The 14,654-nt window shown below is 42.0% G+C and overlaps 1 protein-coding gene across 6 annotated transcripts in view; it reads left to right on the top strand.

Annotated features, from left to right (window-relative positions):
* Window positions 1–14,654, top strand: part of DOCK3 (dedicator of cytokinesis 3) — a 562,865-nt gene that overhangs the window by 464,376 nt on the left and 83,835 nt on the right. For all 6 annotated transcript variants that reach the window (XM_032320930.1, XM_032320975.1, XM_032320941.1 and 3 more), the window contains exons 15-21: window positions 5,857–5,981; window positions 7,629–7,791; window positions 8,330–8,436; window positions 9,010–9,181; window positions 9,547–9,644; window positions 11,142–11,225; window positions 12,333–12,433. In XM_032320930.1, coding sequence (XP_032176821.1) covers window positions 5,857–5,981; window positions 7,629–7,791; window positions 8,330–8,436; window positions 9,010–9,181; window positions 9,547–9,644; window positions 11,142–11,225; window positions 12,333–12,433 — 850 coding nt within the window. The remainder of the gene's footprint in view (window positions 1–5,856; window positions 5,982–7,628; window positions 7,792–8,329; window positions 8,437–9,009; window positions 9,182–9,546; window positions 9,645–11,141; window positions 11,226–12,332; window positions 12,434–14,654) is intronic.

The raw sequence follows: 14,654 nt of genomic DNA on the forward strand, positions 1-14,654 counted from the left end.
AATTGTTCTTGTCTCTCTCTGTGCTGTCCCCTCATTCTCGCCCCTTTCTTTCTGGTGCAGAGATGAAGATAGTTGGGTGTAAGTTCTTGCTTTTGTGTGTCCTGTCTGCTTTTTGCCTGCTTTGTTTCCATCTTCATTTGTTTCATGGAATGTTGCAATACTGGGGTGGGGCTTCATGGACATTATTAATATTTCATCAGCCTCACCTTTTGGGGGTAACTGACAAGACATTGGAAAAAAAAAAAAGAAGAAGAAGAAGCCACCACCAGCCCAGCCTAGAACACTGTGTATTAGGTGTTCATTAAGATCTGAGGAAACTAAACCTAAGAACTAGGTGCATAGCTACAGGGAAAGACTTTTAGGAGACACACCAGCTACTTCCACTGAAAAGAAAATGAGAGGTGCTTATCCCAAGCTACACAGAATCAGAAAGTAAGAAAGCTTGCCTTTTCAGCGCTATTGGACACATCTCACACAAAAGGCAAACACAGAGACATGATTTTTTTTTCATTTTGTTTTATTTCTTTTTAGTGTTGCGGAATTCATTGTTTATGCACCGCACCCAGTACTTCATGCGATACTATCCTCCTTAATACCCACCACCAGGCTTACCCATCCCCGCCCCCCGCCCCTTCAAAACCCTCCGTTTGTTTCCCAGAGTCCACAGTTTCTCATGGTTTGTCTCCCCCTCCGATTTTTAAAAGAAAGCTCTCCTCAAAAGAAGTGATGCAAGTATTTACCACAAGTAGATTTGTAGGACTGTGGTCAGTCTGAATGTCAAATGAGGCTTTGGCAATATCTAAGGGATGGTTTAGGAATGATCACATCTGGTCCCACAACAGGCTGGAAGATCAGCATATGCTTGACCCAAGAAAGGAATAGCCATATATAATGATGTCATACTATGCCCATTCCTCTCTTCCTGGTAGATCAGAGAACATCATTGGCTTGTAACAGCAGAAACCAGTAGAAGTGTGACACTGAAGACATGGTTTAAAAGTAAAGAACTTGTTTAGAGTATCCAGGAGATACTCTATAAAGAATATCTCTCCTGGATACTCTAAAGACCTCCCAAGACTCCTCCTTTGGTGGAGGAAGGGCTCTTCCTTAAAATAAGAACTACAACAAAACAGGTTGTATGCCTGAAACTGCCTAAGTTGAATGGTTGTTAAGTCTCCAAATCTCCATGGAGCTGTCCATGTTATGTCATGTCTATGTCACTCCTATTCTGCCAGGAGAGACGATTGGTGCCATCCTGAGCAGGCCGCTGTATCTGCTGAGAGAAGGTTAGCTCTAGTTTCACATGGTCTTAAGGGAAAGAAAACACTACCCTTCCTAATCCTATCTAATAGTAGACAAGGTATAAATAATACACTATTAAATACTAGTATCCTTGAACCCAAAGCCTAATATGTGGTGTGACTAATGTACACAGAAGGAACATGAATATAATAAAGAATCCAGACAAGTTTGAGTGCCCAAAGCTGTGTGGGCTGCCCTGGATCATTTCTCCTGGGATGGAACTCCACATAGGCTGGAACCACGTGGCCCCCAAATTCCTAGGAAGGCTGGCGTGTCTGGCAGGAGATTCTCTTGCTAACAGATGCTCTGGTGCCTGAGCCAGACCGCAGAACTTCTGAAACCGGCCAAGTATGCTCTCAGAAGAGAGGTGCAAACACTCTAGGAGTTGTGTTTCTCTGGTGTCATACTAGGATGCAAGACTTCAGAGGGTCGCACCTGGCCACTGTGGCAGGCAGTTCTCTGTCACTGTGGGCTGCAGCTCTGTTACAGTGCTCCCAGCCGCCTAAGATTTCTGGTAGCTGAAAAACAGTTTCCTTCTAAGACCTCTCACTTTCTGTAAAGACCCCAGAGTGTTTCAAGCCAATCCCTGAGGTAATAAGATGGTCTCAGGTACATTACCTTGCTCCTTCCCAGCAGTTGCTTATGTGGACTTACAAGAATTTAGATTTTTGATGTGTTATCGTGGTGTAGTGAAGCTGTTCTTGACACCTAACCACTCCAAGCCAGGTATCCAGAAACTCTAGTTCCTGGGCCAGATCTAGCCAGCAGCTTATTTTTGTACCATCTTCCAGCAAAGAATAGTTTTTCACATTTTAAAAGGGTTGTAAAAACAAAGGACATTTAACAGAGACCTATGTGAAACACAGAGCCTAAAATACGAACTATCTGGCTTCTCACAGATAGAGTTTGCTGACCTCTGCTTCCTCTTAAGTCCCTAGTCTCAGGGCACACAGCTCTACCAACAGCTGGCCTTGGCTACTCTGGCAGACTGTGAAAAGGACAGAGACAATATATTTGGAGGCCGTCCTACAAGTTCAACCTTATTCATTACATCTTTCTACTGCAGAAACTCTGGTGCATGTCAGCTGAGCGTTAAGCGCTCAGAGATATAAGGCATTGCTGATGCTGTGAGGTGTCCTGCTAACCTCAGGAAGCTGAGTTCATGTAACAAAGGGAAGCAGGGCCACCCTCAATAATACCCACTCCCACAGCCCACAGAGAAACCTCTCCTTTCCAGAACCCTCTCAGCATTCATCTGTGCTGCCTACGAGCTGCCTAGCCCCACACCCAGCCAGATTTCATCATCTTCCCAGCAAACCCCATGGTGTGGTCCCCTGGCATTAAACCCTGGAAAGCATCAGAATCATCTGTTGAGTGTTTGTTTAATGTATGTACTCAAACCCCGCCCAAGAGCAACCACAATCTCACAGGGTAGATGCTAGAAATCTGGTTTTAATAAGCTCCCCAGGTGATTAGAATATAGCCAGCCAAACAGTGGTCTGCAAACTAACCTCATAAACCATTGCTCAGGGCTTCTCTTTCCCATCCTCATTGTAGTATGCCTATCCTCAAACCTCTCCTAAGAGCTATTTCCTTGCATTTGGTCCTGAAGTTTACAGGAGCCTCCTGGAGACAGTGCCTTAACCCAAACGCATGATTCTGCTGATGGGCTTTGTGAACATATAACATGTAACAGGGACAACTGAAGAGCAAGGAACCTGGGAGGCTATCTGTAAGGCAGGCCTGGGTCATTAGATCCTGGGGGGGCCTTTCACATTGGCTGCTTCTTAGGTTTTCTCCTAGTTCCAGGAGAATTAGTAGAGAGCTCTATTTAAATGATCCCCCAGAGAGCTTTTGATAAGAGGGCCCCAGTAACATTAACTATCACAGTTCTTGAAATTGAGGCCGTAATTTGCAAAATTGCAACCCATAAAGCAGCCTAATATCCATTCTGCTGAGAATAGCCCTGGTCTTAGGCAAGTCTGTTCTCCAAATAAAGAGCAGTGAAAGATCTGATGAAATCAAGCTGCTTCAGTCTGTAACTCAGAGGGCATGTTTACTTGTTTTGATAAATTTTCTCAGCAAGATATCACTAAAGGCATTCTGTTTAAATAGAAAATTTAAAAAGAATGAAAGCTATAGGAATATCCAGCTCAGTTCTTCCATTTGAAATTGGCATTTTGATTTACAATGCCCTGGAGTTACAGCTCAGAAACCATGGGCTCACTTTATGAAATCATCACAGACCAAATTCTGTCATTATCAATCTCCCACTTTTGTATGAGTATCTATATCATATATTGCTAGGAAATATTTAAATGTTTCATTTGAAGGACACATTTATTTAGGGCTAACTTTTGTATGGAGTCACAGAAATTTAAAATGTTTGTACAAGCTAGAATATTATTGCTGGTAGCCAGTATCTGCTTTTACATATCATGTGGATTATCTTAAATGATTTCTAGAGAGCGCTGGTTTAAACCAGAGTAGTAGTTTAAAAAGTAGCTGTTCTTTAGATTAGACATTAAAATTCTCTATTTGCTTTATGCCAAATCAGCCTAGAAATTTAATAACTATTTAAATTCCATAGAAAAGCTAATGTGTAACTCAAAGACTTTTATCAAAAGAAGGCTCCAAAGTCTGTTTCTATTGTTAGAAATTCAAGGTGTAACCACCTCTCATTTATCCCATTATGATAACAATTATCTATAGGAAAGTTCCCATTTAATTTTGAATTTTACTTCAGGGGACTGATTTTATTCATCTCCTGCCCATAGTAGCAAACTTGTGGATTTGAGTTTTCCTTCTGCTCTCCTTTCCTACCCTACCTGCACCTCTGAGTGCTATTTTCACGATATGCTGGGAAGGCCCACGCAGAGATGTCCAAAGGAGGCAGATTCAAGCCAGATTCACGAAAATTCCAAGTAGAGGCTCTCCTCACCCAGGAGAGAAGTCTGTGTGAACTGCAGGGATAGACACCCCCTAGGCTGTCCTTCCTTGCCAGCAGTTAGTTACATTTGTATGTGATTTTCAGAACGAATTTTCCTTTTCCTTCATGGTAGCCTCAGGGCTATTTGGGGAACAGGATGTTTTTCACACATTAGAGAAAGTTCTCTGGGCTGTCAGAGAATAAGTAATTGCTTCTTACAGGCTGCTCTTCCCCCCCACTTGAGTGGAAGTATTTTAAGAGCTTCATTGTGCAACCAAATAGCCATGGCTGTGTTCCTGGTATAGTAAGACGACCTGAAGAATAGAAGGTCTGCTCATGAAGACCTCAAAACCCAGGTATATGCCAGTCCTGGTCTACCATGTTTCATGCATAAGAGACACTAAGACACTTCCACAATCAGAGAGGTGGCCTGTGCAGAAAAAGAGCAATCATCATGTATCTGACCAAACTAGAGAGCTCACTAGCCAACCAGAAACAATACCTGCTTATGTTATTGTGATTCCAAGAAAGGAACTTTCAAATGGGCCAGTTTTGCTAAGAACTGAGGTAGAAAGAATATTCTGAATTGGCTTGTTTTGCAAGTTAATCATTCCATCACCTCTCAATTGAATTCTTCAGGCTGCTAACACGTCTTCACTTCGGTCTTACGTGTTTTCCTTTGCCACATTCCTTGGAAGATTTTTTTCCCCAGAGACTTAACTATTTTTTTTCTGAAGGTCAAAATCCCTTCTTTAGAATGTATGGATAAAACTGGCCATGTTACAAAATCAGAGCAGCCCCAATCATGAGCTCCCCTTATACATGAATAGACAACCCCACTCCCTTAAAAATGGCAGATGTGGTCATTCCTTAGGTCATTTTAGCTTGCAGTTTGAGCTTCTTCAGCCCAGTCTCAAGCAGCAGTTATTGGCAAAGTGGGCGGGAGTCAGAGCCCAGGGAAGCACACAGATTGTCCCCTCAACCCCGTGCTTTAGCCCCTGTGATTCTGAAGAGTCATCTGTTCCAGAGCACATGCCATACAAAGAAGAAAAAAATGACAGTCCTGTGACCTCCATCTGGCACTCCAGGAAGGGATGGGATTTGGAGCTAAGGCTCCAGAAGGAGAAAGTAGTGTATCCTCTGTAAAGACTCAGAAGGGTTAAGAGTTGAAAAAAGAAAACCTATAAAAGAAAAAGGAAATTACCTTTTTTTTTGGAGGGAAAGGAGAAGGGATTAGTAGTTAAGGCATAGACATGATAAAACTGTTATTCCTGTTGATTCAAAAATCTTTGCCCTTTGGAAGGCTCAGATTTCAGCTATTCTCCTGGAGGGTAGAGAGACTGAGTAGTCACCTATGATATGAGAGAAGATTCTCTGCCCCACATTTTCCCACCCTGGACAAGGTGTGGTGAACAGCTTTAGAATTCAGACTTAGAGGACACATGACTAACCAACCTAGTACCGCTGCACTGATATGGGTAGATGTCCACCATTATTAACCAAGCTTGCGATGCCCCGAGCACCCACCTGAACCCTGGAGGACCCAAATGCTAGCCTGGTCCTCCATACAAATGGGGCTGTGTGGCTTCTGTGGTCATGAAGACATGGCATTTCTCTCCCCATAGGCGATATCCGCAATGACCTGTACCTAACCTTGGAGAAGGGGGATTTCGAGAGAGGGGGAAAGAGTGTACAAAAGAATATTGAAGTGACCATGTATGTGCTTTATGCAGATGGAGAAATACTGAAGGTAAGATTTGCCAGTCAGTTTGGAATGAAGGCTAATCCTGAAATAATTTTTGTGACTCTATGGACTTTATCCAGAGATCCATTCTCCTCAGGCAGACCTCACTCAAATGACTGCATGTACATTCTTCTCTGCCTTTTCTTTTCTTCAAGGAAACCCTGCAGTATGCTTTGATGATGACTTCCAGTGTCATACAGCCTGTTTAGAAATGCTTCCTAGTGTCTGACCTCAATCCTTCCTGCTCCAATTTAGACCTATTCCCTCTAGTTCTGTCCTACATGTTACTTTTTCTGCCATTCTGTCTAGCATCAAGCTGCCTACTTTTGGTAACTGTTATTAGGTCCCACTCTTTTTGTTCCTTAAGCTAATAAAGCTGCACTTGCTCTTTGGTCAAGGGTGGGACTTAGGCACTCACTTGCTGGTACCAAGTTATATGACAAGGAACAGCAGAGTCAGGCTCTAAACGATTATTTCCAGCCAATGCCAGTATAAAGATGGAAGTATGTCTTCTGTCACTCCTCATTCAAAGTGAAGAACTGGAGTGCTGTTTTTCCACCATCGGTATGTCCATTTTCCCCAGTCATGTCATGATGAAGTCCCTGGCAAATAACAAGGCCTCATTTGCATAGCACTTGATAGAAGGCAAATAATTCTTTTACAGACCTTGCTCCTGTATGTTGACAATAGCCTTGTGAGGCAGGCAGAACAGGAATGATCATCCACATTTTATGGAAGGAAGAAAGTAAAATTAGTCAAAACCATCTCCTAAAGCTAGAAGGAAATAGAGGAGAATGTTTATTTGGTGGTAGAAACAGTGATTTGTATTACATTTTAAAAACTCACCTAAAGAAAATAAATTAACGTTAAAAAGAAGGAGGGGGGCACCTGGCTGGCTCAGTTGGAAGAACATGTGACTGTTGATCTCATGGCCTTGAGTTGGAGCCTCACATTAAGTGTAGAGATTTTACTTAAAAAAAATAAATAATTTTAAAAACCTACCCCAAGGACTAAGGCATGTCCATTGTTTGCATGGATAACACCAAGGTCAGCAGAGCTGTCAGCTACTGACAGCTCCCTTGTGCAGACAGGGAGCTGCTCCTGCTTGTATTACCTGCAACTTCCTATCTTCCAGGAAGATGGGACTACAACTTCATGGCAATATTTGGAAATGGGGTCAAGGTAAATCTGGTTCTTCCTTATCTAGGACAGTCAGCCAAGGGCAACCTTGGAAGGAAGGTTAGAAAGCAAGCTCTCTTCAGTTTATAAATTAATTAATTTTCTGATCAGGTAAAGTGTCACGTACAGTTGACTTCTCCAATGGAGTTCACTCTTTCCTTTCTGAATGAGGATGAAGAGCTTATCTTGGTGGTTCAGATACACTGTTCAGCTTCCCTCTAGTCTATTGAGCAGTGTGTGTGGTTCCTTCTGCCCCAAGGAAAAGAAGGAGCATTGTTTACTATGGATTCCTTATGCCATCTACACAGTTGTCCCCAAAAGTTTTGAATTTTAGTCAAATGAATTTTCTCATCTTGTAGATTTGGTCTGGTGGGAAAATAGGACCCACACAAAGGAGAAAATATCCTAGTGCCGCAGAGAAGTCCGGGGGCTTCCTCCGGGAAGATGACACTTTATTATGCTTCTCTCTTTCAGGATTGCATAAGCTTGGGTTCAGGAGAGCCAAACAGGAGCTCCTACCACTCCTTTGTCCTCTACCACAGTAATAGTCCTCGGTGGGGAGAGATTATCAAATTGCCCATCCCCATCGACCGGTTCCGGGGCTCCCACCTGCGCTTCGAGTTCAGACATTGTTCCAGTGAGTGAGAATTCTCTCCACATTCCTTGGAGGATATGAACGTCCTATTGTCTCAGAAGTCTTTCCTCAGAAAGAGAACTCAGGAGGTTCTTGTTATTGGGGCAAGAAAAATGAGGAGTTCTGAATCAGTGGGTACTCAAGGATGGGATGTCATTAGAGGCTGTTCTTTAGACAGTGACTCAAACCGTGAGGTCTGGTGCTGGCCCTTCCTAGGGTCTGACCCAGGTATCGGATAATTACCAGTGCCATTCCCCTTTGGGTGTTTCCTTTCTGCGTATTAAACTGCTTCTTAAAGAGCCTCTGGTTTATCAAGACCAGCAGTTTAGTTTCTATTTGAGTCTAGGTAGCCGGTGTATCTTGGGATATAAATGGAAACCTGGTCCAGTACATTTCTCATCATTCCTGCTGTCAGGTAACTACCTAATTAATGAAAGCAAGGGACAAAGAAGTAAAGAATGTAGGTGATAAGCACAAGGGGGATTTCTGTTAAAAAGCAAAGTGGGGGGCAAAAACAACTAACACTTAGCTCTGGTTGCAGCAAAGGACAAAGGGGAAAAGAAACTCTTTGGCTTTGCATTCTCACCCCTGATGCGGGATGATGGCACCACTCTCTCAGATGACATCCATGAGCTCTACGTGTACAAGGTATGGAACCTGTCTGTCTCTCACCTAAACCCTCACACCCCTGAGACGACTCTCACACATGGTTCTCAGGTGGTTTTCAGTGGGCAGGCCGAAGGATCCAGGATAGCGCACTGGCGGCTGACAGCAGGATAGCTGTGGGTAGGCTTTTGTCTTCTACCTATAGGAGCCTTCTTCTCACAAGTGATGCCAGCAGGCCCTTTGCTTCCCAACTCCCACTTCACAAGTAATGGATGTCTGTTACCAACTCCTCTGTGCTGTTGGTGGCTTGGCTAGTACATTCAGACACCTGCCATATGAGATCATGGTTCTGTCGGCTGTCACAGTGCCGCTGCCCCCCAGGGTTGTCTGCGCACCAGGTGGAGGCCACCTGCCCCAACATGTTCTCTTTAAAAGGCATGTAAGCCATGCTGGGGAGTATCCAGTTAGAAAGCAGTCTTCTAAGAGAACCTGAGGTCCAATACCTAGCCTCAGGAAGATGAGAGCAAACATCAACATCAAAAAATCTCCTGCGGCCTGCTTTTTACACGTGGCGTGGTTCAGGAAACATTCTGTATTCTCTACCTTTGCCTACAGTGCGATGAGAATAGCACGTTTAACAACCATGCTCTGTACCTGGGCTTGCCCTGCTGCAAAGAGGACTACAATGGCTGCCCCAACATCCCCTCCAGCCTCATCTTCCAGCGCAGCACCAAAGAGTCTTTCTTCATCTCCACACAGCTCTCCTCCACCAAACTCACCCAGAATGGTAGGCAAGAGGGTCTGCAGGGGGCTGCCCTCCCTGTCCTCAGTGGCTGGTTTCATGTTGCTGATGCATGCTAAGGGAGACAGGAATTAGTTGCTTTTTCATGCCACAATGAGGGCATTCTTTTCACCTGAAATTGGAGCAACCACTTGGCACTAGCAGCCTGGAAGGTTTGCCATGGTTTCAGCAGCTCCAGAGTACGCCTCCGGATTTCACAGATGTGTCTTTGGTCTTGTGGGCACTAAAAAGGCTGTTGTAATGATTGTGGCTGTTTCTCTTCCTCCAGTTTCCACTGGGCAGGGAGGGTCTGGGCTTTGCTTGTCCTTGGCATAGCCAGTGTTCACCATCTTTTGCACTTGCTTTTTTAGTGGACCTCCTGGCTCTCCTGAAATGGAAGGCTTTTCCAGACCGGATCATGGACATCCTAGGGCGGCTGCGGCATGTCAGTGGGGAAGAAATTGTTAAGGTATGGCTTCCGGAAATTCATACTTGCTGCCTGACCAAGAATCTGGGCAGAAGTCCTTACATCTCCTTGATTTCTACTGGTACCCCACTAAGACCATGTCTTGAAATACAACTAGATGAGTAGAAATAAAGTTGTTCTTTCTCTCTCTCTCTCTTTCTTTTTTTTTTGTTAGCTTCTCTCTTTTTTTTTTTTTATCCTTAGAATTTTATTTATTTGACAGAGGGAGACATACAATGAGAGAGGGAACACAAGCAGTGGGAGTAGGAGAGGAAGAAGCAGGCTTCCCACTGAGCAGGGAGCCCCATGTGGGGCTGGATCCCAGGGCCCCAGGATCATGACCTAAGCCGAAGGCAGACACTTAACTACTGAGCCACTCAGGCACCCCTGCTAATACTAGTTTTTGAAACTGAAGATCAGTTTATTCTCAGGGCATTTATTTCTTCTAAATGTATTTAAAAATATCAATTAGTAAACAGGAAGGTATTTTTAAAATCTGTAATCTTTTTCAATCTGAGTTGTATTCCAGACAAGAAAATATCCTATCAACATATCTGGTTTTGGTGTCAATAATTGATCTCAAGCCATCAGAGGAGAGTGTGAAAAGAATCTGCTAGAATTAAATTTTTTTTTTTACTTTTTATTAGAATATTTCAAACATACACAAAAGTAAAATAGCGGAAAGAACCCTATGAGTACCTATCACCTAGCACCAATAATCTTCAGCCTTTGACCAGTACCGCCCATCAACACTCCCATCCACGCCTGCAACTTCAGACATTGCTAGGAAATAAACTGTAAACTTTGTATCATTCAGTTGCCTTTTGACCAACAGAATGTTAGATTTGATTTTTAAAGACTGCTGGTATCCATGAGTGTTTATCATCTTCTCCCTTAGATTTTGCATCTTAGAAACAAAAAACAAAAACAAAATGGTACTAATAGATCTTTTACCCTCCCCAATAGCCGTCAGCAGCAGCTTTCTCTCTTCTCCCAGCATACTGATTTCTAGACCAAAACATGGTTTCTGTAGCTAGAGCCTAGCCTGCTATATCCTCATTCAAGTGTCCTTTATAGTTAAGCCACAGCAGAGAATAAGGGGACTACAGCACTTTGGGGGGTTCTGGGAAAGTGAATTCTTTTTCTCAAAATAAATTTGGCATCAGAACCACTTAGATTTTCATTACTTCAAAGTTGCAATTCAACATGGGTGTCCTGTGTTTTTTAGGTCACTGTTCTTTCCTTAGAAGTTTAGCACTCACCCAAGAGAAAAAGCTTTTCCAAATCTCTCTCAGGACCTTTGGGCTATACACAAATACCCTGAGTCCACCTAGTTATCCCTTAGTTGGGTGGAGGTGGAATATTCAATTATTTTTAAGTAAGGTTTGAGATCTTAGATTTTTGAGATTGTTTATTGGGAAATTAAAATCACTGGTGTATGGAAGTTTGACCATGTATACAAGGTCCTAAGACATGAGCCCTCTGATTTTTATGTTACAGTTTCTGCAAGACATCTTAGATACACTCTTTGTGATTTTGGATGATAATACAGAGAAATATGGCCTGTTGGTGTTTCAGTCCTTGGTAAGTCTCACCCTTCCTGACGTCCTTTTTTGTTAGTTATTTCTGTCACATGTTTTCCAAAATCCAGGGGAAGCAGTTTATTAGGATGAGTCAATACAAGGTACAGATGTTTCCAGAAGAAAAGGGGCTGAGGAGTGACCCAAGGAAGACCAGCCAACCAACTTATCAGAGAGATCCCAACATCAAATTTGAATAATTCAGCCTGGTCAGGTCCAGGCCTTTGTAGTTCCTGTACTCAGTCTCATCACTGTAGTCAAGTTGCCTAGCCCCTGAAATAGAGACCTACGCACCACCAGTATGCTGAGAGATGAATACAGGAAACTAGGTGGCCTGTACTTTTACCTGCACAGTAGGATATAACCACCAGGAAGAGCAGAGAGTCCTCACCCATGCTGGTCTGAGCATCACACTCTGTCCCTGTGTGCAGTTGTTTCGGAACCGGAATCTCCAACAGCTAAGCGCTTAGTGAGAATGGACAGTGGCTTGAACATTCAGTGCTTTTAGCTTAATAGATCCTGTCCCATAGGAGTGCCATACATTCAAGGGGAACCTCATACTGTAAGTCTACCTAACAGATGAGGACCAGAGGCAGGAGTTAAAATGACACGTGCAAAAAAAAAAAAAAAAAATGACACATGCATAGTTTGCCCCTTTGGCTTTTCTTCTTCCTTGCTCTCCTGGCCAGCCAGCCCCATTTCTGAAGGGCACAGCCTTTCATAGGCTGAGCTGGCTCAGAGAATAATCTTTTTTTTTTCTTCCGTTTTCCAAGTTTTCTGAGACACCTTTGTATTTATGCCACCATGCACGGGTATTGTTTTCTTTCTCCTAATCTGTATTACCCCACCTAGCATTACTGTGAAAACTCAGATTAACACTGGCACAGACAGATGAGCCCCAAGTCTGAATTCAGAGGCTGGGGCCTATAGAAATAGAGCAGACAGGACAGAAATAGACCCAGAATAGAAATCTTCCATTCTCTGCCCATGGGGAACACTAGAGAAAACACTGACAGTTTGTCATTCCTTAAAGAAGCAAGAGTTCTGTTTTCTGCTGGAGGTTTTAAGTCCAGGGCCTCCAGTGAACCCTGGTACCCTCCATCTTCTCCAGGTATTCATCATCAACCTGCTCAGAGACATCAAGTATTTCCACTTCCGGCCTGTAATGGACACATACATCCAGAAACACTTTGCTGGAGCCCTGGCATACAAGTAAGTTCCATTTGGCACCATTATTAGGACTTGGTTTGAATAGAAAGACAAGCTTTAAAAAATGTCAGTGACAACCACCATTCAGTCAGCTGACTTTTTTTTTTTACTTAATTTTTTTTCTAATTGTGGTAAAATACATAGAGTATAAAATAACTGTTTTTAAGTGTAGAGCTCAGTGGCATTAAGTATGTTCACATTGTTGTACAGCCATGGCCACCATTCATCTCCAGAACTTTTTCAGCTTGCAAAACTGAAATTCTGTATCCAGTAAATATTAACTCCCATCACCCCTCCCACTCCCGCTGCCCCTAGGCAACCACTGTTATACTTTCTGTCTGAGTGTGTTTGTTCTTGTGTCAATTGAATCATGTAATACTTGTCTATTTGTGTCTGGCTTAGTTCACTTACCATAATGTCTTCAGGGTTCATCCACATTGTAGCATGTGTCAGAATTTCCTTCCTTTTAAAGGCTGAATAATGTTCCATTATACATATATACCACGTTTTGTTTACTGGTCGATGAATATGTGGGTTGCCCTCGCCTTTTAGTCATTGTGAATAATGCTGCTATGAACATGGGGATACAAATATCTCTCTAAGACCCCGCTTTCTATTCTTCTTGACATATACCCAGAAGTGGGATTACTGGTTCATAAGGTAGTTCTATTTTTTTTAATTTTTTGAGGAACCACCATACTGTTTTCCACAGCAGCTGCACCATTTTACATTCCCACCAACAGTGTTCAAGGGCTCCAGTTTCTTCATGTCCTCAAGCCAAGACTTGTTATTTTCTGTTGTGTTTTTCTGGGAGGAGTGGGGGTTTTATAGTAATCATCCTTGATTGGTGTAAAGTGGTATCTCATTGTGGTTTTGATTTGCATTTCCCTAATTATTAATGATGCTGAGCATCTCTTCATGTATTTATTGACCATTTGTATATCTTCTTTGGAGAAAAATGTATTCAGGTCCTTTGCCCATTTTTTAAACAGGTTGTTTCATTTTTTATTGTTGAGCTGTAGGAATTCTTCATATAATCTAGATATTAACACCTTGTCAGATACACAATTTACAAATATTTTCTCCCATCATCTTTCTTTCTGTTGATTGTGTCTTTTGATGTACAGAAGTTTTCAGTTTTGATGTAGTCCAGCATATCTATTTTTTCTTTTGTTTCCTGTGCTTTCAGTGACATGACATTCCAAGAAATCATTGCTAAATCCAGTGTCATAGAGCTTTTCCCTCATTTTTGTCTACAAGTTTAATTTATAGTTTTAGCTCTTACACTTACGTCTTTGATGCATTTTGAGTTAATTTTTGTTTATTGTGTAATGTAAGAATCCAGCTTCATTCTTTTGCACATAGATATCTAGTTTTCCTAATATAATTGTTGAAAAGATTATCCTATCCCCATTGAATGGTCTTGGCACCCTTGTTGAAAATCATTTGACCATCTCTGTGAGGATTTATTTCTGGGCTCTGTTATTCTATTGATGTGTATGTCTGTCTTTATGCCAGTACCATGCTATTTTGGTTATTGTAGTTTTGTAGTAAGTTCTGAAATCAGGAAGTGTGTGTCCTCTAACTTTTTTCTTTTTCGAGATTGCTTTGGCTATTTGGGGACCCTTGAGATTCCATATGAACTTCAGAATGAATTTTTCTATTTCTGCAAAAAATGTTGTTGGGATTTTGATAAGAGATTGCATTGAATCTGTAGATCACTTTGGGTAGTGTTGGCATCTTAATAGTTTTAGTCTTTCAATCAACGAACATGAGTGTTTTTCCCCTTACTAATATCTTCTTTAATTTCTCTCAGTAACGTTTTATAGTTTTCAAAGTATAAGTCTTAAGTCTTTCACCTCTTTGGTTAAGTTAGTCCTAAATATTTTATTCTTTTTTGATGCTACTACAAATGGATTTTTTTTCCTTGATTTCCTTTTTGAAGTACTCATTGTAAGTGTATGGAAATGCAAATGACTTTTGTGTCTTAATTTTATATCCTGCAATTTTGCTGGATAAATTTTGCATTTATTGGTTCTAAAAGGTTTTTTTGTGGAATCTTCAGTTTTTTCTACATGTAAGACCATGTCAGCTATAAACGAAAATAATTTTGTTTCTCCCCTTCCAGTTTGAATGCCTTTTACTGCTTTTTCTTGCCTAACTATTCTTCCAGTACTATGTTGACTAGAAGTGGCAAAAGCAAGCCTTCTTCCTAATCTTTCAT

Source organism: Mustela erminea, chromosome 1, assembly GCF_009829155.1.
Source record: "Mustela erminea isolate mMusErm1 chromosome 1, mMusErm1.Pri, whole genome shotgun sequence".
Classification (NCBI taxonomy): domain Eukaryota; kingdom Metazoa; phylum Chordata; class Mammalia; order Carnivora; family Mustelidae; genus Mustela; species Mustela erminea.